At 44.9% G+C, this 24,564-nt stretch overlaps 1 protein-coding gene and 1 pseudogene across 4 annotated transcripts in view; one reads left to right on the top strand and one right to left on the bottom strand.

Annotated features, from left to right (window-relative positions):
* Positions 1-1,557, top strand: part of XPNPEP1 (X-prolyl aminopeptidase 1) — a 53,482-nt gene extending 51,925 nt beyond the window's left edge. For 3 of the 4 annotated variants that reach the window (XM_057735079.1, XM_057735082.1, XM_057735081.1), the window contains one exon: positions 988-1,557. In XM_057735079.1, coding sequence (XP_057591062.1) covers positions 988-1,116 — 129 coding nt within the window. In that variant the 3' untranslated portion in view covers positions 1,117-1,557. Of the gene's footprint in view, positions 1-958 lie in introns of all 4 variants that reach the window. The other variant, XM_057735083.1, reaches the window with a different exon arrangement.
* A 15,847-nt stretch (positions 1,558-17,404) lies between these two features.
* Positions 17,405-17,873, bottom strand: LOC130854110 (60S ribosomal protein L26-like; annotated as a pseudogene).
* Between the last annotated feature and the right edge of the window lie 6,691 nt (positions 17,874-24,564).

Consider the following 24,564-nt stretch of genomic DNA (forward strand, 5'->3'; position numbering starts at 1 on the left):
CTCTGCTGGCCTCACTGCCGACGTGCAGCAGTTTGCTTGTTGTTGATACCCCAGCCCCTTTCCCCACCTCCCAGAAAAACTAGTCGGCTCCTGTCAGCAGGCATCGCAGTCCTGGGTGGGTCAAAGCCATTGCAACGCCACTCCATCTGTCTGATGTGAAGTGGTCAGGCCCCCTTCATGGCCAGGGGAGAGAGTGGGTGGTGGTCCTCTTGGTAGAACTTGCTTCCCTCCAGCCTTCATCCTCCCTCATTCCACATACAACCCTTGTCATCAGGTTCAGTGGCGGCCCCCCTCCCCCCCCGCCCCAAGTCCCATCAGACTCCATACTTTTTACCTCTTTTTTATCTCCTGGTGTGGTGGCCCCATTCAGTTGAGGCTCTGAAAGTCAAGCTTAGTCCCAACTCCACCCTGCAGCACCATCGTCCTTGACCACCCAAGGCGTTGGGTGTGTCTGGACGGCACACTCACAAGACCCTCACGGGCTTGGCTGATCCTAGTTTATTCAGCTTTGTAGGTAGGTATGGGACTGGAAACTCAGCCTGTTGATAGGACAGTCTCGGGTGTGTCTTCTCAGCAGTTGAGGCAACAAGGGTGGGTGCAGGAGCTTTGAGACCCCTGCCCCCGCTCTTGTCATGGCTTCCAGGGATGCCATCGAGGGGAACACCTGGTTGCAAGTTACTCTGCATTCAGGGAAGCGCAGAGCCACGGCTTGCCGTCGGGCATTCGTGGTTCCCTCATAGTCACTCCAGTCCACGTGCGGTAGTCAGTTCCGGGAGCATTTTCACCAGCAGCCACGTGGCCTCGTCCCATCTACTTCCAGGGAGGCAGAACACAAGGAGGTCGCTTGTCCATGGGCAGGGAGAAGGGGTTTTGTGCTCCTTTAACTCTCATGCTGTGGTCGCAGCATGTGGGCCCTCACTGCTTGCTGCGCAGCCTTTGGTGACGGTGTGATGGTGAGACCATGTCTGTCTTCCTTCCGTCTTGCAGTGCGACTGGCTCAACAACTACCACCTGACCTGCAGGGACGTGATCGGGAAGGAACTGCAAAAACAGGGCCGCCAGGAAGCCCTCGAGTGGCTCCTCAGAGAGACGCAGCCCATCTCCAAACAGCATTAATACCTCTCTGGCTTTTTTGTTTTCGTTTTTTTAAAAAAAAAAAAAACGCTCTGGAGAAAGGAAGAAGCCTGGTAGACGCCTGACATCTTCCCCCCTTTCTCTCCTTCCTTACCTCCCCGTTTTACTTTTAGACTCTGAGATGAACTGAAAATCTTATCCTCTTTGATATTTTCTTGCAAACACTTGATCTTTTATGATTTTTTTTAAATTGTTGAGAACGAGCCAAGAATAAATTGCTGCCCCAGAAGGAGGATCCCCACAAAGCTCCATGCTCGATCGGGGCGGGGGTGCCCCAGGCAGCCACAGGGAGTCCTCTGGCCAGTGATGGTGAAGCAGTGAGTGCTCTGCAACGGTCACATTCCCGGTGCTAGTCCCTTGTTCATGATCCCTTCATGCGCACGAGACTGTATTTATGACCAGTGAATAAAATGTCAGAACGTGCTTTGTCTCCACCGTCTCTCTCCTCCCCACGCCGTCCACCCCACGTGTAGGGCCAGCTCACGTCCAGGGCACGTTTTCTCGGTGGAAGGATGCCTTTGAGGGAGAGATTTCCTGGCCTCCCTGCATATTTTCTGACAATTTCAAGTCTCTTTTTCTTTTCTCTGGAAAACCTAGATTTTGTTGAGTGTTCTTATCAGTTTTTTTCCCTGATTTTAAAATATGTCATTGATATACAAAAGAACAACAAAAAAATCATGTCAAAAGTGGCAGTCTTCCATGATCCATCCTGCAGTGGACGGCGTGGACGTCTCATTGTCTCATTACTTGTAGACAGTGGTCTTTGGCTGGTGCCTGTGACTCCCTGTCCTTGGACTTTCTCTGGACTTGCACACGGGGGGTATCCTGAAGGGCCGGCAGAGCTAATGCCTCTGAGGCCTCAGACCATGGTGGTTGGGGATGGGAAAATGAACTCCTCATCCCTTGGCTGGGATGTCTGAGGCGTGGTCCACACTGTCTCCTGAGGTTTCTCAGAAGGATTGAGCCCTCCTTGCCCACTGTGGGAACTTAATAACACCCTTTATTTCCTTCCTTCCCTTCTGTGTCTTCCTTTCCCTTTCTCCCATCAGTTTTCCCGGAGCCGTCTCCCATTAAACCATTTACATGCAAATCCTTGTTTTGGGGCCTGCTTCTTTAGGAACCGAAGACATACCCCACAGGTATAACTACTATTTGCTATATAGTTTTGCCGATTTCTTTCTTTGTATTTAGTATTCAGTAATATATAGAATGAGTAGTGTGCACAGATAAAAGAATATGCACACATGTACATGTACATGTCATATATACAGACACTGGGCCATTCTGTACACATGCAATTCCCTTTTTTAACTTGGCAATACATCCAAGTTACTTTTCCACATTGGTGCATATAGATCCAATTATTTTTAATGACTGTAGACTGTTCTATTGCATGGCTGTATTCTTTTTTAAAACCAGTCTCATTAAATCTCAGACCACATCTTTGATATGGATGGCTGTGACAGGCGAGTAAGTAGAAGTATACTTTGGCCTTTCACCAGAGCCCAGTTGGCAAGGTCCAGTGCTCATTACTTTCTCTAGCTAGGGAGCAGAAAGTGAACTAATCTGTATTTACCATTCAGAACCAGGGTAGCAGCAAAGAAAACTTTACTGATAGGTGAGCCTAAATTGACAAGAGTACCTAAAAACGGACTTGTAAACATTTACACCGGCCCCCGTGCCTTCTTTCCTCTCAAGGATCATTGATTCCAACTTGCTGCGTGGGAGGAAGCAAGATTGGCAGCTAGTTCTCAGGTTATATTTGTAACAAGGCCAGGAAAACATAGGAGCAGTGCCTCACAATAACATGTATTTTGATCCACCAAAGATCAATTTCTTGAATGCCTTTGGTTCACCCTTGCTCATATTTCTAATGTGTTCCATAAAATTGGACTTGAAAGAGACGTTTCTCGTCAGACGGTAGAACTTACTAATCTTGTTTCTCGTCCATCATCCCTCTAAAAGGCAGAGGCCTTCCCCTTGAGGACTCACACCGTCATCTCTGTGACATCCCGAAGCTTCTCCTTTCTCAGAAAATGGGAGCCGTGAATTGCAGCTGATTTAGAGTTTAAACAGACTGTAACTCAAGTGTGATGGCAACTCCACTGTTTGTTCACCAGGCTGTTAAGCCTGTCACTTCCCAAGGCAGCCTCAGAGCAAAGTTTGATTTAATTGGCTCAAGCCCAAGAAGCAAAGGTTCCTGGTGCCAGAGATTCCTGCCTGGACCTGCATGTCTTGGCATGAAGTCCAAGAGCCGTAAACTAGGCGAGGTGGCCCCAGAAAGGCCAGGGACCAAAATAAAACTGTATTGTTCGAGAGCTCAGGGGGATGATGGGGAGACAACAAATGTGGATCAAAATAATCGCTCTTCTTCACTTTTAAATACATGATGAAAAAAAAAGTTTGGTTGCAAAAGCAGGTGTTATGCTAAATTTGTGGAAGACTTCCAGGGAAGCTGCTTGTGTGTCTTTGTCTTGCTTACTTTAATCCCCTCTTGAAGTTTTATGTACAAGATGGATTTAAAAAAATGGCACGAATGTGGTGCCTCTGCCTTCCAGAAGCTCATTCAGCCTCTGGTTAAAAATCCATCTGTGTCACTTGTGCTGTGAGAGGGGCCTGCCTCACCATACTCGCTTTCAGCCCTGGTCCAGCCTGAGGGCCAGTGCTGGGCATCGAGCTGCGCAGCAGCAACAATCATCTCTCATCAGATAGGAGGGAGCGGTTGTAAAAGGAACCATCGTCGTACTTATAGGCCATGAGGGAGGGTTTGCCCTTGGTGTTTCCCAGCAGCTGGGGATTTATACCAGCAACGTCATGAAGACTCACAGGCAGCCCTTTGTGACACCGTTCAAGTGACACCTTTCAGGTGACAGCTTGGGCACTGTTGGCTCCTAGGGGAAGTGCGTAATCCAGAAGTGGGTACCAGGAGGTACCGGGAGAGGGCAGGAGGGGGTGCTGGGGAATTTTAATGCCTATGTTGTGGTTGCTGGTTCCTGAAAGCAGGTGGAGTACAGAGAGTGAGAAATACATAGGGTCAGAATTTGAAAACAAAAATGCAGATTCTGGCAAGGTGGTGGCCGTTGTGTCATAGTTTGTGAGTCTCTTCAAATCACTCCATAAAAACACAGAAGAGCCAGGATAGTAAACTAAAGCTCATGGATGAGATTTATACCAAATATAGGGGATGGGTATCCCCACAAACTTTTTTTTTCTTTAATAAATTTATTTATTTATTTATTTTATTGGCTGTGTTGGGTCTTCATTGCTGCACACGGGCTTTCTCTAGTTGTGGCGAGTGGGGGCTTCTGTTCATTGTGGTGCATGGGCTTCTCATTGCGGTGGCCTCTCTAGTTGCAGAGCACGGGCTCTAGGTGCGTGGGCTTCAATAGTTGTGGCACATGGGCTCAACAGTTGTGGCACATGGGCTTAGTTGCTCTGCGGCATGCGGGATCTTCCCCGGGGCAGGGATCGAACCCGTGTCCCCTGCATTGGCAGGCGGATTCTTACCCACCGCGCCACCTAGGAAGTCCCCCCCACAAACTCTTAATGTGAGCCAGTGGAGGGTAACAAGTGCATAGTCAGCAGCTATGCAGGAGGAAACTGTTGAAGGCAGCAATGAGGAGTCTGATGGACCCAAGAACCCCAAAATAACCATCAGAAAAAGTTATTCTACTTTAAAGAAAAAAATCCTTTAGTAGTCAAGCAGATGATCCAGTCACATAGTAGAGAAAAAAATGAGATTGCCATCAAGTTTTCACAGCAACATTTTAGGGCAGAAGAAATGGAATAACAGGGTTGTGGTTACAAAGGTGTTTGTTATAGTTCATTAAGCCTCGAATTTCTTTCATGTGTTTTGTATCTGTTAGATTTAACAATAATGAAGTTAAAAAAGATACTAACAGTGGCCAGGTGGGCAAGGTTAGAGCTGGTGGGATTGGATCATGATGGTGGGGTAGGGGGGAGCAAGTGCCCTGTGTGAGGAGGGAGGAGGTACTGTCTACAGCTGATCGGCCACGTGATGAAGATGCACAGGAGAAGCGTTGAAACATGATTTTAAAGAGGAGCTGAGACCCGTGTGTGTGTGTGTGTGTGTGTGTGTGTGAGACATATTCCAGTTTTTAAACATTCATGACCAATGTAACATGAAACAAACCAAAACAGAACAAAAACGGTGGGTCAAGCATAACACACGTGTGAGCTGAATTTGGTTCTTGAACAGCAGTTGTGTCTTACTGGACTGTAAGCTCCTTGAGGACAGGCATGTAGCCTCAACCAGCAGCCTTGAGGCCAGGTGACCACTGCTGAATGAGGGGATGACTGCCAACTTGTATGCACTGTGTACTAGCTGTGCATCCTTGGGCAAGAGCACAACCTCTCTGAGCCCCCACCTCCCTCTCTGTAAAGTGAGGTTAGTGGTGGCATCTCCCTGTCATTTGGTCGTGAGGCCTGAATGAGAAAGCTCCTGTAGGGCGTGTCCACAAACGTTAGCTCAGTGTGTACAGCCACGTCTTCCAACCCAACTTTGTTTTACAAATTGCAGTTTTATTGAGATAAAATCCACCTGTTGAAAGGGAGGCATGTTGGTGCTGGTGCTTTCTTGAGCTCTCCAGAGGTGTCAAAGAAGATTTTCACACAGAGACGTTGTGACTGTAAGATGCATCCTCATTTCTGAGTTGTTAGAACGTGAAACTCCATTCGCTCTGCAATGAAACTGCAATGGGAAGGATATATAACAAGGGTTCTCTTCTATGTGCTGCTTCCTATTTAAACTAAGGCTTTGTGCTGTGAGATTACTAGAGGCTTATGTTCACTTGGACCCCAGAATCTTTTTCTGCCCTCTCCACGTGTTGTGCTTTGTACTCTGTAGCCTCGGGTAGTCTGGTTATTTCAGTGGTTTGGAGCTCCGCATCAATAAGATCAAAATCCTTTGTTGGGACCCCAGGTGAGCCAGTGGATTTCCTTTGTTCCATGATCACAGCCAATACCTTTAACCTTGTCACCACTGTCATGGTGTCCTGGCTTCTCTTCCCCTGTCCCCATCCCTACAATCCAAAAATGAGGCCCTTTAGCCACCACCTCCAGGACCAGCTCACCCATCCTCTGTCAAGCTGATTATTGAGCTGATTCCGAATCCTTTTTCTGCCAGTCCTGTTTCTCCCTTGTGTCCACTTCTAAGATAGGGCCTCAGCTTCTGAATGATTCTCCTGCCTAGAATCCAGCTTTTGTGCTCTTATCTGAGAGGCAATATTGCGTCCCTCTGCCCCGAGCTGTCTGCTGCAACCCCAACCCCCACCCCCACTCCCATGCTGCTCTGTGTAGGCAGCTGATGTTTGCAGATGTGGACACACTCCTTGCACAAGCTGGATGTCATAGGAAGGCTTGGGGAGCTGGGGAAGCACTCTTGGTGATTCTGTTATGGAGGAAATTGTATTTGCCATGTGGAATAGCATCAGCAGACAGATGTAATGTTCCAGCTGTCCTTTCGCAGGGAGATGACAAAACATGAGGTACCAGCGCATGCACAAATCCACCTGCATAAAGAGAAGGGGAGGTCATTGCTTTCCACCCCCCTAGCCTGGTGTGCAAGGGCAGAATTAGAGGACATATGTGTGAGACAGACCTGATGCTAATTGGCAGAAGTGCTCTCATTGCCTCATGAAGCAAGATTCATTAATTAAAACATAATGTTCAGTGTGACTTTAAAATTAAATACCTAAGGCATAATGTCTCATGAGGCAGACATGAAGTGGAGTTATTTATATTCTTGCACTTTAATATGTTAACTTATTGTATTATTTAAAACCAAATCCACTTGAGGAGATTTAAGGTTCTTCTATGTGGCCTCTTTTCAGTGAACTTCATACTAAGTTTTGATACTGTGACTTATGAAATCATCTATTCCCTTTCTCTTTGTTTGTCTTTTTTTGACAGTGTCACCCAGCCCTTCCGCTGGGTATCTGTTTCATTGGTGGAATGGGAAGAGATAGGAGAACATGTCTGTACCACCAAAAAACCTACGATGTACTGGAGTTAGAGTTTATTAGGTGGACATATGGTCACATTAAATGTGTGATAGATACTGTACCAGCTGGATTCTAATTTGCAAGAATGAGAAACTTGCCCATATTTAGGAAAAAAATGTGGAAAGGGGAGGAATTCAGGGAAGGTTGTTGGAAGCGTTGGTGCTGGGTCATCAGGAACAGTTGGTGTCAAAAGGCTGCAGTCACTGTTGAATCTGCTCTTCAGCATCCCCTCTGACTTAGTGTTACTTGGCCCAGGGTCAAGGCCCCAGGCATGGACATCTGACTGGTCTAGCCTGGGTCACTGGGTCAGGGGGTAGTGAAGAAACGATGTAGCCTCTTGATGTGTCCTAGTGGGGAGGCAGTGGGAGATGGCAGGGGCTAGGACTTAATTTCTGCCAAGACCTTGCACGTGGGGAGTTCTCCCAAACAAGCCACTTGTGGGTGGGGGTGGTGGTGTGTGTGTGTGTGAGGCTAACAGAAACAATGGTGGTGTTGAAGGCTGGACAGCCCAAAACAAAACTGTCCCCTTGTTTCCACAGGCAAACCAAGCAGTTACAGGGAGATGCTGGTATATATCTCACTTTATGCAAAATATAAGGTTTTTTAAAAATTATGTTTATAAGGAATCCTATGTCAGATGGACCAGGATACCACCAATTAAAAGGCACTCTTGGTGCATCTTTTTGCAAAGTTGTGATGCAACTAGCCTCAAGTTGATTTAGTTTTAAGTGGAATTGTCCGATAGAGTAGGGGTCCCCAGCCCCCCGGATCTAATGCCTGATGATCTGAGGTGGAGCTGATGTAATAATAATAGAGATAAAATGCACAATAAATGTGAAGCACTTGAAGCATCCCCAAACCATCCCCCATCCTTGGAAAAATTGTCTTCCATGAAAATGGTCCCTGGTGCCAAAAAAGGTTGGGGACCACTGCTGTAAAGGATTGTTCCAAAGGAGACTCAGCTGCATATGGAACTGCACAAATTTAGGGAAGGGAGATCTGAGTTTCCCCTTGATGGTCTCTCTCCTTGAATCAATCTTTTTTTTTTAAATTAATTAATTTATTTAATTGGCTGTGTTGGGTCTTTTTTGCTGTGTGCGGGCTTTCTTTTTAGTTGTGGTGAGTGGGGGCTACTCTTCATTGTGATGCGCGGGCTCCTCATTGCCGTGGCTTCTCCTGTTGCGGAACACGGGCTCTAGGCGCGTGGGCTTCAGTAGTTGCAGCACATAGGCTCAATAGTTGTGGCTCACCGGCTCTAAAGTGCAGGCTCAATAGTTGTGGCGCACGGGCTTAGTTGCTCCGCGGCATGTGGGATCTTCCTGGGGCAGGGATCGAACCCGTGTCCCCGGCATTGGCAGGTGGATTCTCAACCACTGCGCCACCTAGGAAGCCCCTCTCCTTGAATCAATCTTGATGGAAAATTCCATCACAGACTCCATAATCTCACCAATTATTTCTTAAGAACTAGGAGCCCTGGGATTTTCTTCCTTCTCTTTATTTCATGTTTAACCTTTTGCCTCCATCACTACTTCAGGGCAGGGGATGAGTCTGAATAATTTTTCTTTTGAGGTTTCTCCATAGGGTGCACGTTGAATGCATGCTGGTACAGATGAACTGAAACTCCACTGCAACTGGTATGTTTACAGCAGCCCAGGCGATCTTTTTACTTTCTGCCCCAGAAGTTAGTGCATCATGACTTTTTTAAAACTGAGTGCCTATCACAAGGCATTGCAGTCTCTTCAAAGTCCCGCTTTGGCTCTGAGGGCCTGAGGGCACAGCCCACGGCCCATCCTCCTCTTCCCTGAATTCCTGAGCTGAGGACTCTCAGACTTGAATTGAAGCTTTCTTGCTTTGTTTTCTGGTCTTGTCCTGTAAGTGGGTTACAGACCTCTTTGCTGCCTGAAAAAAAACCTCATCTAGTGTTTGTTAAAGGGAAGGTGAAACTATTGTTTACTGTTACTGTGTGGACGCAGCACGTGGAGGCTACAAACCTCCCCCACTTCTCTCTCCTCTCAAGAAAAGTCAAAGGTTTTAGTTCTGCAGCTTCCCAGGCTCGGCTGCAAGTCTGTGGACTTTGCGCCTTTCACACTTGGCCACCAGAGGGGGCTCTAATCAGAAAGCTGAGACTGGAATCTCTGCCCAGTATGTCACAGGGCCCAGAACCCTGGCGCTCAGACCAGCAGGGCCCATGATGGGAGATTTCCTGGCCCAGTCAAATTTCAAGCCAATAGAATTTATTTATCTATTTATTTATTTATGTTTATAAATTTATTTATTTATTGGCTGTATTGGGTCTTCGTTGCTGCACACGGGCTTTCTCTAGTTGCTGTGAGCAGGGGCTACTCTTCATTGAGGTGTGCGGACTCCTCATTGTAGTGGCTTCTCTTGTTGCAGAGCACGAGCTCTAGGCACGTGGGCTTCAATAGTCGTGGCACATGGGCTTAATAGTTGTGACTCATGGGCTCTAGAGCACAGGCTCAATAGTTGTGGCACATGGGCTCAGTAGTTGTGGCTCACGGGCTTAGTTGCTCCGTGGCATGTGGGATCTTCCCAGAGCAGGGCTCGAGCCCGTGTCCCCTGCATTGGCAGGTGGATTCTTAACCACTGAGCCACCTGAGTCCAAGCCAATAGAATTTAGAGATTGAATTTGCTAAACAGGGACAAACCCAAATGTACCAACGATAAAACAAAATGAAAACCAACCAAACTTCCAGGAAAAAATTACAAAATACATAGACAAATATCATCTCAGAATAAAGGACAGTCATTTAATTGAAACACATTTTAACTCATGATAAAACCCACGACATTCGCTTCCTTTTGTTGCATTTTGGGGGACTGTATTGTTGCAGACATCCTCATTACACACGGCACCATGGATGATGCTGAATGGAAGAAACCAGGCACAAAACAGAGACAGGACGGGCACAGGTGAGGCTGATCTATGTGGCCCGGGATCAGGATCTGGTTACCCTGGGTGGGGGTTAGTAACTGGAAGGGAGCATGAGGGGCTTTGGAGCAGCTGGTGATGCTCTATTTCTTTATCTGGGGGTTGGTTTCATAGCACGTCCAGTTTGTGAAAATCCAGAGAACTGTGTACTTATGAAACATGCGCGTTTCTGTATGTATTATACTGGAATTAAAAAGTGTTAAAAACACACGCTTCATCATTGTCTACCCTGAGTCTTTAGTCCTTTGGGATCCACTGCTCAAGTTTGTTAGAAGAGGAAACTGAGCCTCTGAGAAGGGAGGCACCTGTTCTGGGTGACAAAGCAGGTCGCTGGCCAAACTGGGACAGGCTCCCCAGCCTGAGGCTTAGCTCGGTGGCCCCTCTCTGCTTCAGGCTTCCTGGTTGCTTAGTAACTGCAGAGCTGGCTAGGAAGGGTCCCAGCTGCCTTGCGAGGGGGGGGGGGCCTCCCCACAGGGAAGGTGATCAGTTGATGGGTGAAACGTGGAGTGGGTGTTGCTGATACCCTGTCCTTACCCCGAGGCTCTTCAATTCCCTCAGCTGAAGAGCTGTCTACTTCCAACCTGCAAGTGCTTTGCTCAAGATAGCTTCATTTTATTATTTCTTTAGAGAAGAAAGTTCTTCTCCTCCCTTTCAAGGCAAACTCTTCTCATCCTGCCAGGACTGCAGGAAATAGAATGACATAGTGAGCCTAAGTAACTGCGTCATCATAAATGCTAGGTACGGCCTAGGACGCAATTTCAGAGCCTCAAGCTCTTTGCCTTCTCTGGGGAATGTCGCAAGCTAAGCTCTGTAAGGGCTGGGCACACGGCGCTTAATTAAATCACAAGTTACATCCCAAGGTGAGGTGGGCCTAAGGTTAAGTGGTGCAAGATGCCAGGATGTGTGAGCATTACAGGCATAATTATGACCACGACCCCCACTCACCGGGCTTGCAACCTGCTTAGAGGGATTAAGCCACCTTGAGTCAGTCTGTCGAGCACCTTGATTTATTGGTCAGAGAAGACAGACCAGGAAGGTGAAGCAGCTGTGAAACTTGTCTTAGAGAAGTTTTAGCAGGAAGCTCAGAGTGCTCAGCATCTCAGAAGACTCTTCAGGGTGGAGACTCATTCATTCATTCATTCAACAGATATTTATTGAGTGCTACTCTGTGCCAGGCTCTGTTCTAGACATTGGAGTTATAAGCAGTAAAAAGCAAAGACAAAAATTCCTCCCAAAAAGGAACCTATTTTTTTTCCAACAGGAGGAAGCTGCAGCAAAAACAAGCCCAGTATCAGGATGACCTTTCTACGGCCACTGATTTGTATACAAAATGAACGCGATAGACCTATGACCATAAGTCACAGCTTGGAGCTCTTGCAGAGTCAGGTGGCTGAGGTCCTCATTCAGCCAAAGTCATCCTGGGTCAGGCACAGTGACACGACCCACCTGGTGGCCTCTGAGCTCACCTCCCGCTGAAGCTGAATGAGTTATAAATGACCACCAGGAGGTGCGCCATATTTCATATGTCTGGCCACAGTCATGCCTTCCTCCCCCTCCCCGCCCCCTTTATCTTCATTGGTGTCTCTGAAGGATGAAGGGCCAGTACAGGAGGCTGGGTTGTCATGGATCTACTTGGAGATGATTTCAAATTGACTACTCTGGGAACAGAGGTGTCAATTTAGCACCAGGAGTAAAGCTCAATCCTGAAAGCATATTGTTATTATTAACCTTCTGGTTAATATTTCCCTCCTTTCACCAGGCAGTTCCTCCTTTTGTATTGATAATTTTTACACTGGCTTTGAAACCCAAATCCAATGATGTTAACACTTTGCTTAAATTCCTCCAATGACTTCCCTGGCTTCCAGAATAAAGACCCTGGAACGTGGAGTGAGGTGCCTGCATGACCCGAAGCCATCCTCCTCTCTAACTTATCCCTCGCCACCCTCTCCCGAACTCTCTTCACTCCAGCCCTACAACCCTACTTTCAGCCCCTGACAACGTCCACATTCCTCCTCCCCCACCCCTTTGCACATCCTGGAACACTCATCTCCCTGTCTTCCCCTGTCACCTCCCATTCATGAGTCAGATCTCAGCTAAAGTTTCATCTCAGGGAAGTGCTCCCTGACCTTCCAACCAGCTCAGGGCTTCCGCCATAAACCCTCTCACCACTGCAGAGCCTGCTCCTTCTGGCACTTATCGCGTCTGGAAGCCAACATTTATTTTGTCATGATGTGAACTCTGCAGTGTAAGAGGCCATATTTGTTCTTCTCGTAACTTCATCTCTAGCATATAGCACCATACCTCACACATGGTAGCGAAGTTTCACAGGTAATTTTCTATTCATTCAACAGATATTTATTGAGTATCCACAAAGTGATTCTAGTCATTATTGTACAAAATGAGAAAGTGAAAAAAAGCCCAAAAGATAATGGTGGAGGAATCACCAGAGAAAAGAAAGTTGCAGAGGCAACATGATTTAAAGAGGCAAATGAAGAAAATACAGAAGTTAGTAAAATGTGTTTGTCAGTCTCCTACAAAGAAAGGATCTTGGCTTGCCACATTGGACTCGGCTACTACCAGGTACTTGTGGTTTCCTGGGATTATAAACTCACTGATGTAGCCCGCACTTCCCATGAGACATCAAAACAGTAGTGAGGAGTTGTTCAGAACTCTGGGAAATTCAACTGAGAATTTTTATTTCATTCAGCAAATATGTACTTAGGCAGAGTCTTTGATGGGGTAGCTCTTATATGTTAGGAACAGTGGGAAGAGTCTCACCTGTTCAAATATGATTCATTCACAAGGTGGAACATACTTGGGTGACTAGGAAACAGCTAGAGCCTAGATTTGTTTACGTCACCATCTTTCAGAACGGAAATTGAATTCTGGAGATGAAGAACTGTTGTTTAAGGGAAGTTCATTTGCACTGACATGATCATTTGAAAGCATCAGTTTGAGTCTTCGTATCCAGAATCTACTGAACTGTGGAATGAATACACAATACATCATCTGCCTTAGGCATTGCATTGTAAATATTTCATGACTTTAAATATATGCCATGATTAGGTACGTGTTTTAGTAGTTAAGTGGATAAGGGTTTAAAGCAATGAAATGAAAATATTTCCTTTCAGTTCAGCATATTTTCATCTGGGGGCTTGAAAAACATGCCACAGAGAAAATTCTGTCTTCAAAGCTGAAGTTCTCCTGGTGATAGCAGAATTGAGGATGGGGAAGAGAATCCCGAGTCTTGGTCTTTTTATTTATTTATTGGCTGGGTTGGGTCTTTGATGCTGTGTGAGGGCTTTCTCTAGCTGCAGTGAGTGGGGGCTACTCTTCATTGCAGTGCTTGGGCTCCTCATTGTGGTGGTTTCTCTTGTTGTGATGCATGGGCTCTAGGTGCACAGGCTTCAGCAGTTGTGGCACGTGAGCTCAATAGTTGTGGCACACAGGCTTAGCAGCTCTGCGGCACATGGTATCCTCCTGGGGGAGGGATCAAACCCAAGGTCCCTGCACTGGCAGGAGGATTCGGAACCACTTTGCCACCTAGAAAGACCCCGAGTCTTGGTCTTTAGTGTTCCCATTTTTTATAGATGAAAATTCCCTAAAAATGCTCGTAAAGTCCTCAGTTATTTTACAAATTTGTTTTGGTATTAGGTAATATTACTCCCAAAGCCAGTTTTTAAATAAATTAGCCAAAAAAGATGGGAAAAAGGGTTTTAATATTGAAGTGGCCTTTAAATCAAGCAAATACACAAATAAATAACATTCAAATCTTACTGAGCACGTACTATGTATTGAGCTGTTTATTATCCAATTTGAGATGACACTTAGCAGCTCCTGGTACCTCAGAGATCAAGTTAAGATTGAGTTGAATCCCTAAATCCATGTCCTGTGAAAGTCCATAGTCCTCTAGCCTTAAAGGAATGTATCATTTAAGAGGAGAAATAAGGCATGTTTGGGAATAATTATAATATAGGAGAGAAGTAGAGTCTACAGAGGAGAAAGAAGCAAGTGTTTAGAGGAGAAAGAGAGGAACACTTCCAGCTGGAAGAATCAGAGAATGCTTGGAACTATGGAGATGGGTTTAGATGAACAAAAAAGACACAATTATGAATCAAAGGTATAATGTGAGCAAGGACACGGCAGCAGGGATGTGTGGGCAGGTACAGGGAAGACGCATCCCTTTGTCTGACTGGAGTGACTGCTACATCATGGGGATAAGTGAGGATTAGACTGGGAAAGCAAGGGAGGGCCAGATTAGGGGGGACCCTGGAAGTTAAGGATTTCTCCCTTTAATCTGTAATCCAAGAAGAAATTATCCAGATGTCTTGTTCTGACCCCCTAACACTAAGGGCATTTGTGAATGATTTGACTACTTATTTTCAAGTCTTTTGTGCAAATACCCAGAGGTGGGCACATGCCCTTCTGAATCCTGATCTGATGGACAAATCCCATTCTATTTTCACTGCTTCGTCCCAGATCCAAGTCCTTCCTGAGGAACTTAAAAGCAGCACTTCGCCATTTTGCTTGAACTTTCCCTTTAAATAAGTCTTAGCTTCTCTTCGTTGAAAGGCAGTGTGGGATAGGATAAGGGACACAGGATTAGAGGCCAGGAGCCCTGCAGCCTAGGACCAGATCTATCAGTTGGTTAGACTGTGTGTCCTTCAGCTTAGTTAAACTTCAGTTTGCTCAGCTCTACCCTTTATTCCTCTCAAGGCTGTGATTAGAATCGAGGCAACTGGTGTTTTGGAGAGTATTTTCCAAATGTGAACAATTGCTCCATGTAGGTATGTACTAGGTCCTTAAAATTTCAAGCCAGAAAGGACATTTAGAGATTAACTGCTGCAAAATGCTGTCATCTCACAGATCTGAGGCCCAGAGGGGTGGGCTATTTAGGGGCTGAGTCAGGGGTAAACTCCAGACCTTCTGACCCTGAGGTCTGGGCCCTTTCAACCTCAGCATAGCCAGACCTCCTTCCGAGGCTCAATCAAATCCTTTGTCCTTTCTCCTCTTACTGGGAAAGAGCAGCAGCAAAAGCTATCCCTCTGAGTCATTCATTGAATCAGTTCAGCTCAGATTTATCTCTGAAATCTGGCTGCTTTATGACCTTTCCTGAATTCCATTCTCCAGGCGTGGGAGGGAAGTCAGTCCTTCCCCGGCCCCCTGCTTACTATCATTGGGAATTCTCTTATTTGTATTCCTGTCAGTGTCACATTTAATGCACCAAAGCCCGGGTTTAAAGCAATAACCAGCCTGAAGTTTATGAAATAAAAGATTGATATCAGCTTCATGAAACTCAGGCAAAAGCAATATCTTTTCTATATCTTGCTATGCCTTTAACTCCAGGAACCTTCATACTTGGTGGCCACTGAAAAATGAAACAGCAATAATAATAATGACAATAATAAAAAAAGGTGATGTCTTTTAAGAACTACAGTTTTGAGTAATGTTGTCTTTAATTTCTTTATTGATTTAATGACAAGGGAAGATTAGACTTCTTTCTTTAGTTTCCAAGTACATTTTCACTTTTAAAAGCAAGATCATAGCAGGTAGCTTAAAGACTACTGTTTTCTTTGCACCTGGCCAATTTATGCACTGGGGCCTCCGGCAGCAGAAATGCATGACCATGGCCACCCTGTTTCCTCACTAGGAAAGAAAAAAAACAGGAGATGGGAGAAATATTTGCTTTTCTTATGAAATAAAATATTCTGGAAAGTAAGTCAGCTTTATACCTGTTCTCCCAGAATGTCATTCTGTTTCACAAGGTGGACTATTTATTTGCACAATTGTAATATACTTATTACAGGCACAGAAGGAACAAGTGCCTGTAATAAGTATAGACTTTGACATCTGTGATGCAACACAATTTGGCTTCATCAAACTTCCCAGTCCTCTCTCATTACTTATCTTTCCAAATCTGATGAGTTGGTTAAACTGGACAATTCCCATTTCCCATGTGATTCTTTTTTAGTTTTACAAGATATTTTTATTTTATTTTTTGATTTTATTTTTCTCCTCCTGTATTCTCTTCCTTCCTTCCTTGAAGGATAGTTGATGTACAATACTATATAAATTACAGGTGTACAATATACTGATTCATAATTTTTAGAGGTTATGCTCCATGTATAGTTATTATTAAATACTGGCTATATTTCCTGTGTTGTACAATATATCCTTGTAGCTTCTTTTATACATAATAGATTGTACCTCTTAATCTGCTACTCTTGTATTGATGCCCCCCCCCCCAACCTGGTAACTACTAAAAAAAATACAACAAACTAGTGAATATAACAAAAAAAGACCCATGTGGTGATTTTCAGTTTTACTTTTATCCAGTCAGACATCCTCTGCCCTTTAACGGGAGTGTTTAGTCTACTTACTTTCAGCTGGGTTTGAGTCTAGCATCTTGCTGTTTGTTTTCTATTTGGGCCATCTATTCTTCGTTCCTTTTTACCTCCTTTCCTGCATTCTTTAAGATTAACTGAAAATTGTTTAGGGTGTTATTTTATCGCCTGTAATGCCTGTTTTAAAGCCCTTTCGGCTACTCCCAGCATCCCTTTCATTTCTGTATCTGTTTCTATTGACTGGTTTCTCTCTTGGATATGGGTCACATTTTGATGATTTTTCTTATGACTAGAAAGTTTTGATGGTATGCTGGATGCCATGGTGTGATTGTCTATCTTTCACCATCTTCCTGGATAGAAGTGTTATGTTGTGTTCTGGCAGGCAGTTAATTTACCTGTGGATCAGCTGATCCTTTCAAGGCTTGTTTTATGCACATAGTGAAACAAAAAATATTTAGGGGACAAATCATCTAGGATTTTATAGACCTCAGTGCAAAGTCTGGATTTTATTATAAGTAAACAAGAAGCCATTAGAAAATTTTCAGCAAAAGAATGATATAGTCTGGCTTATCTTTTTAAAAAGATTACTTCATTAAATTAACACTTATTGAAGCCCCATTAAGAGCCAGGACAAATGACAGGCCCTGGAAACAAGACATGCATGAATACAGAGGCTGTCCCTGCCCTTGAAAAGCTCACAGCATGATTGGGGCTATTATGTGTAAATGTCCAATGGAGGCAAACACGAGGAAGTATTGGGAGGCAGACCTGGTGCCTCCGAGATGGGGGTCCCAGAGGAGGTTACTCTCAGCTGGCTCTTGAAAAATGCTAAGACTTACCCAGGTTAGAAGAGGAGAGGCCTTGAGGCAGGCAGAACACCTTGATTAAAGGTATGAAGGTATGTCCTTCTGGTTCAGGTGTTTTTTTTGTTTTGTTTTTTGTTTTCATTTTAACAGTTTTTAATGAAAGTTGCATACACGATTACTTTATTCCTGCATCTTCTCAAATGTTTCTTCCTTATATTTGCCCTTCTCCTTTCCTACTTGGCGAGATTTGGCTTTACGTTCGAGGATCTTTTTGCGGTCTTTGTCCAGTTTTAGTCTGGTGATGACCATCTTGCTGGGGTGAAGGCCCACATGGACAGTCGTGACATTAGCCTTCTCCCGCTGCGCTCGTTCCATGTAGATGACACATTTCTTCCTGTAAACCTGGACTACTTTGCCAATTTGCTGCCCTTTGTAGTGCCCTCGTACAACCTGAACTTCATCATCCTTTTGGATGGGCATGGATCGGACATTGTACTTGTCTCAGCTCTTTAGAAAGAGGGGAAGACATAATCTTCCTGCGAATGTGGGAAGGTGCATTGAAATGCCTTTTCCGGTTCTTGCTTCGGTCAACAGTCACAAAGGGATTAAACTTCATTTTGGCCGCTGGCGCTCCAGTGATGACCGCGAAAGGGCTGGCTCAGGTGTTTAAAGAGACTCACAGAGGGGACTTCCCTGGCAGTCCAGTGGTTAAGACTTTGCCTTCCAATGGAGTGGGTGCAGGTTCGATTCCTGGTCAGGGAGTTAAGATCCCACATGCCTCATGGCCAAAAAACTAAGAAAACATAAAATAGAAGCAGTCTTGTAACAAATTCAATAAAGACTTTAAAAATGGTCCACATTAAAAAAAATCTTTAAAGAGACTCACAGAAATTCCAGTGTCATGGGAGGGACAGTAATTAGCCCATCTTGGTCAGCTCACCTTGGAGTTCTTATTAGCCCATTTTGGTGTTCACTGGCTATCACCCTGGTCCAATCAGCTGTGACCCAACCAAGGGTACCTTAGTTTCTTTGACATGGGGATGGTAGGCAGTGGGTTTGGGCAAGAGACCTGAAAATTACCCACTTCAGCACATGATAAGACACTGTCTTGGATTATTCTTTAATTGACATAGTAATTATATTGACATTGCCATAGGCTTTCCAATGGAAGTGACACCATCTTTTCCATCTTCTGTGTTTTCCTCTCACTGCACACACTCAACAATCTCATGACAGGTTAGCTTATCAACTGATCGGGACTAGGGGCAGGAAACACTTTATTTAGAGAACAGCTATGTCCTACTAGTGGGCGGGGCATATTGCTAGATGTATTAACATCTCAAAAATGTTCACAAAGACACAGCCGTGATATCATGGGAAGATACTTGGTCTTTGTCTCTGTTTTCTGGCGCAGAGCTCCTAAAACCCTTGATAAGGGTGATAGGACCCTCTTTTGTTTGAACAAGGTGACTCTTGGTGGACCCTTAGATAGCTTCAGGATGGGGGCTTGGTCCAGAAAGACCAACCCTTGATTAGAAGCTTAGGACTTTCAGCCCCACCCCTAAACCTTCAGGGAGATTGAGTTAATCACCAATGGCCAATGATTTAATCAATCATGCCTACATAATGAAACCTCCACAAAACTTCCCTAATGATGGGGTTTATTTATTTATTTATTTTTGTATCTTTTTTAAAATTTTATTTTATTTTTATTTTTTTTAATTTTTTAAAAAATTTTATTTATTTATTATTTTTTGGGGGGTACACCAAGTTCAATCATCTGTTTTTATACACATATCCCCGTATTCCCTCCCTCCCTCGACTCCCCCCGCCTCGAGTCCCCCCCACCCAGTCCTCTAAGGCATCTTCCATCCTCGAGCTGAACTCCCTTTGTTATACAACAACTTCCCACTGGCTATCTATTTTACAGTTGGTAGTATATATATGTCTGTGCTACTCTCTCGCTTCCTCTCAGCTTCCCCTTCACCCCCCGCCCCCCCAAACCTCGAGTTCTCCAGTCCATTCTCTGCATCTGCGTCCTTGTTCTTGTCACTGAGTTCATCAGTACCATTTTTAGATTCCGTATATGTGAGTTAGCATACAATATTTGTCTTTCTCTTTCTGACTTACTTCACTCTGTATGACAGACTCTAGGTCTATCCACCACTTCCCTAATGATGGGGTTTAGAAAGCTTCTGGGTTGGTGAACACACTGAGGTGTTGGGAGGGTGGCACACCTGAAGAGAGCATGGAAAAACCTGTGTACCCCATCCTGCCAATCCCGTTCCCTGTGCACCTCTCCCACTTGGCTGTTCCTCAGTTATCTCCTTTTCAGTAAACTGATAATAGTAAGGAAAGGGCTTTCCTGAGTTCTGTCAGTTGTCCTAGCAAATTATTGACCCCGAGGAAAGGGTTGAGGGAGCCCTTGATTTATAGCCATTTGGTCAGAGGTCCAGGAGGCCAGGATTGTGACTGGCATCTGAAGTGGGGGCCGTCTTCTGGGAGGAGCCCTTCACCTGTGGGGTCTGTGCTAACTCTGAGTAGTTAGCATTAGAATTGAATTACTGAATACCCAGTTGGTGTCTGGAGAATCAGAGAATTGGTAATTGGTGTCAGGAAATACCCTGGAATGGCCAAAGGGAAAAGCCTAGCACCAAGGAAATAGATTCTCAGAACAACCGGGCTTAACAGAACATCTGGTACCCAGTGGGTTAACTGCTCCTACTGCATGGGGGGAGAAACAACACCTCTCTAAATTACCCTGGGGAAGTTAGAAACTGGTGGTGCCACCAGGTCAACTGGAAAAGCAAGATACTGCAAGCGGAGGAGTTTCTTTGAAAAACAAGCTTTGTTTGAAGTCTGGTCAGAATTCTAGTTGCCTCTCCTCTTTTATTCTTAATCACTTTGTTTATTTTGCAGTTTTCCAAATGGTACTCAGCTCAGGGTGACCATTTGGTGGAGATGTACCGCCTGGTCTTAGCGTCTTCCAAAACTCTCACCTCAGGAGTACTGGGCCACGTGGAATGAGGCTTTAACTCTAAGCTTCTCTTTACATCCCATTTTTGATTTTCCCTTTGAATCCACACTCCCTGTCACAGGAGAAAAGCACCTTAGGGTGCTGCCCCCAGCAGAGCTTGCATTTTCAAACTTGCCCTTAGAGGAGGCACTCTGTTTTGTTTAGTTTCACATACGCCATGGCTCCTGGCGCAAGCCTGAGCACATTACGTCCATTCCCAAAGTTTGCTCCACATGCCCTAATTCCAAGTGAATCTTATGCCTTAGCTTTGTTCAGCTCCAGTGAACTGTGACTCAGGGCTGGGCTCACACAGGAGGAGGAGGACCCTGGCTTCCAACGCCGAAATGAATTGTGGTGTGAAAAGCTTCATTCTCTATGAATGAAATGTCAAGCTTTGCCAGGCAGCATTAGAAAACGTTTCTTCATTTTCACCAAGAACTAGCACTGTCTGGGTTCTAGCTGTGCTGTTTTTGGCAAATATGGCCTGCTTCCTCTGTGCTGCAGGAAAAGTTTTCACCTCCTGCGCTAATGACAGGGGCGGCTTCTTAAAAATACTGGAAACAGAAAAACCAGGATGGCAGGTTCAGACTTTGCCACGTTTTGACAAGTCACACAAAAACGTTGGAAGGTACAGCTATAACCCCTGGTGAGAGGAGAATGTAACAGCGCTAAAAGGCAACTCAGTCAACTAATAACCATTTATTGAGCACGTACTCCATGCCAAAGACTAACATGGGTAACAAGGTGTTAGAATCAAATAATACCTGACACCCTATCCAATACAAACTAAGGATTTCTTTACACACAGGCTTACCTTATTTGCTTGTTAAATAATTGTTCCCAGCACTGCTTGTGTACTGTTTGTTAGGGGTAAACAAAGTGATTAAAAATAAAAGAGGAGAGGAAACTAGAACTTCTGCCCAGACTTCAAACAAAGCTTGTTTTTCAAAGAACCTCCTCAGCTTACAACTCTTTTCCTTTTGGCTCCAGCCTCCTAACTCTCTCCTCTCCAGCCTGGGCTAGAAACATAGGCAAAAGCTCCAAGTTTTTAGAGGAACGTTTGATTCCTGAGCTGGCCTCATTCTTTCCCCGGGACCCTAACCCGATGAGCCTCAGGTATAGGTTGGTGGTTGCAGAAACAACTTGGTTACGGAGTTTCATACTGCAGGGATGGTGAGTCATGGACCCCTGTCGAGTAAGCAAGGGTCAAACCAAATCATAACGACTTTCCTGACTACAGCTCCTCAGACCACAGTCCCCCTGACTACCATCTTCTCCTGAACACACACGCAGATGCATCCTTTATTCTTACTGCTTCTCACATCTTCAATTCTGGTGCAAAATTACCCGTGTGAAATTTATACTGCAAGTTTTAAAGTCTAGTAAAGGCAGTTCTTCCATTTGGAGGTTCCTGTCTTCTCTTTCTTGTTTTCCATTTTAGTAGGTCACAGATGCGAGGTGAGGCAGGGGGAGAAAGCAGGAATAATCTTTCTTTGAAGAGACCACTAGTCTATCATCCATCTATCTATCATCTATCTATCTGTCTGTCTATCATCCATCTATCTATATTGCACGTTTGCTTTTGTTGTTTGACACTGTTGAACTTTACCTGAGCCCTGTGCTCCCGGAAAACAGTGATAGTTAAGAAATTCCCCCGATCTCTGTGTCCCAATAGACAGCTTACCACAGAGAACTCTCTTTCCTCATGTGAGTTAGATGAGGCTTAAAGTGCACTTTTTCTTACGATTCTCACAGGACTCGGGGGGGTGGCTCCCTTATTTACCTGTGACAAGGCCAAGCACAGACCTTTCCCCCTTTATCTGAGCTTGCTGACAAGGCTTGACACAGCCCCTCCAACTTCCTGCTCTTTGTCTCATGATTGATCAGCTGAGGTTAGAACCGTCTCTCCCCTTGAAACTAGCTAACCGCAAAGAAAAACATTTCCTGGTCTGACAACTGATTGAGGCTTGTCCTGCTTGCAAAACAACCCTGACTGTAAATCGCCTCATCTGTAACTTATTTATCCTCCTTCCCTTCCCCATTAGAGGTTAAAGCTAAACCACCCCACAGAGACATTCTGATCTTGGGATTTTTTTACTGCGATAGCCTGAATACTATCAATCTTCTTATTCATTTGTTTTTTTGCCTCCCCCTGCCAGCTTTATTGAGATATGATTGACTGGTTTTTGCTTTTGACAAGCTGCCCAGGCTTTATCAAACCTCTACCATACATGGCGGGGGGCAGGGGCAAAGATAACTGTGACCTTCTCTCTTTTCTCAGAGCTCGTCATGGAATTGAGAAAAGATCTACGAACCTAAGGAATCCTTGTAACTGGCAGGCTGCAAAAAGTGCTCAGATAGGTGAAGAGTGCCAAGGTAGCTGTGGAGATGGAGAGAGGAGTTCTACCTGGGGAATATGAAATTTAAAATGGGTATAGAAGAGCAAAGCAGCACCCTAACCCCCCACCCCCAGCCCAGTGAGGGGTCTCCTGCTAGTGGTACTGAGGCCTGAGCTGGGAGGGTTCTAATCCCACCTTGCATCAGCTCTCCCTAAACCATCTCAAGTAAATACACAATTGAAGTAAACCCAGTGTTCTTGATATACAAATATGATAGCTTCAGAAAAAAGTCTTCGGGCCCTTATTCCAACCAGACCGCTTCTTTCTGTAGAGAAGATCAGTGGCAGAAGCTGTCTGCTTTCAAGAGTCTGAAAGTTACCAGAGCAGCCAGAATGAGACCACCTGACATGGGGCAGGGGGAGGTAGTATCCACCCAGCCTCAGAGAAGTGATGAAGGGACTGAGTGAAGGTAATTTACACAAACCCAGTCTGGTCTTGCTGGTGGAAAGTGGACTGAATGGAACTATCAGTTAGTAGCTTATCACGGCTTCAGCTTTGCTTTAGTGTGCCCAGTCTCAGATGGCAGCAAGTGGGTGGGTTGGTTTCCCTTCCTTTAAAGATTGAGGATGAATGGGGATATGTGTATAAAAACAGATGATTGAACTTGGTGTACCCCCCAAAAAAATAATTAATAAATAAATAAAATTAAAAAAAAATAAATAAAGATTGAGGATGAGGGAAGGGGAGATACATGGCCAAACAAAACCGGGTTGCAGAGGGCAGTCCCTCAGAGCTTCCAGGGCATCATAAATGGCACTGTCTTTACCATAAATCACAAATGCGCATGAACTTCAATGCACATTACAGGAGCTGAAGCCTGGCCTACAGTGGTGCATTCTATTTCAATAGCATTTGATTATTCCTGTGATGTTATTAGTATGATCATAACTATTGCAATTTGCCAGTATATAGAGACGGCTGGTCCAAAGGGAGGCAGCTTGAAATCAAGAATAACAGAGATGATTTGCTGTGAGCACCCATTTGGAGGGTAAATGGGCGGGCAGCATTCCATTTCAGGAAGCTCGCTCCGTGTGTTTGGGAGAGCCTGACCACTTGCCACTGGGGAGAAAGACGCCATGGAAAGAGAACCGTCTTTAAAGACGGGCCTTGAACAGATGCAGGACCTTGGATCCAAGTCACTTAGCCCCTGCCCCGCTATGAAGTTCTGTGAACACTCTATACTGCAGAATAACGCTGTCAGATCTTTGGATACCCTGTTGCCCTCTTCTCTTTTTCTCACATGTTCGTCCACTTGGTGAATTGTCTTCCTTCAAAAAGAGCATCCTTTCATTAGACCTTCCCCTGGTCTCTCTGGGTGGGGCAGCTGACTAAGGACAGCCACCCACATTTATTAATACCACACATGTAAGATAGTCTGGTGGTAGTAGTGCTCACTTATTACAGAACTATAATTATTCGTCTACTTGCTGCCAGCCTACCAGACTCTAAAGTGTCTTAAAAACCAGAGGTGTGTGTGGTTCTACTTTATATCTACTGCACAGTGATAGCACTTGAGGACACAGAAAATATTGGCTGAATAAGTTTCTTTGTCAGTATAATAAAATTTCTCACAGAACTGTGGGAAGGATCAAGCAAACTTGTAAGTATTAAAGTCCTGGTAACGAACTATACACAAATCAAACATTTTTGTAATCTCCCAACTGGACAAGAAGAATCTGGGTGAGAAATCACGAAGCTGCTCGTAAACCCAGCTGGTGTCTGTCAATCCCCATCTTTGAGAATCCAGGGCTCCTACCTCAGTGGCTTGGCAGAAAAAGAAAATACCATCTTTTGAGTCAGAAAGGGAAAGGTGTTGCTATTAAAAAAAGAGCAGAGCCTGGAGAGATGTTATGAATGGCAAGAGAGAGTAATGCTTTGAAGCAGAACCTACC

This window comes from Hippopotamus amphibius, chromosome 5 (genome assembly GCF_030028045.1).
Source record: "Hippopotamus amphibius kiboko isolate mHipAmp2 chromosome 5, mHipAmp2.hap2, whole genome shotgun sequence".
In the NCBI taxonomy this organism is placed as follows: Eukaryota; Metazoa; Chordata; class Mammalia; order Artiodactyla; family Hippopotamidae; genus Hippopotamus; species Hippopotamus amphibius.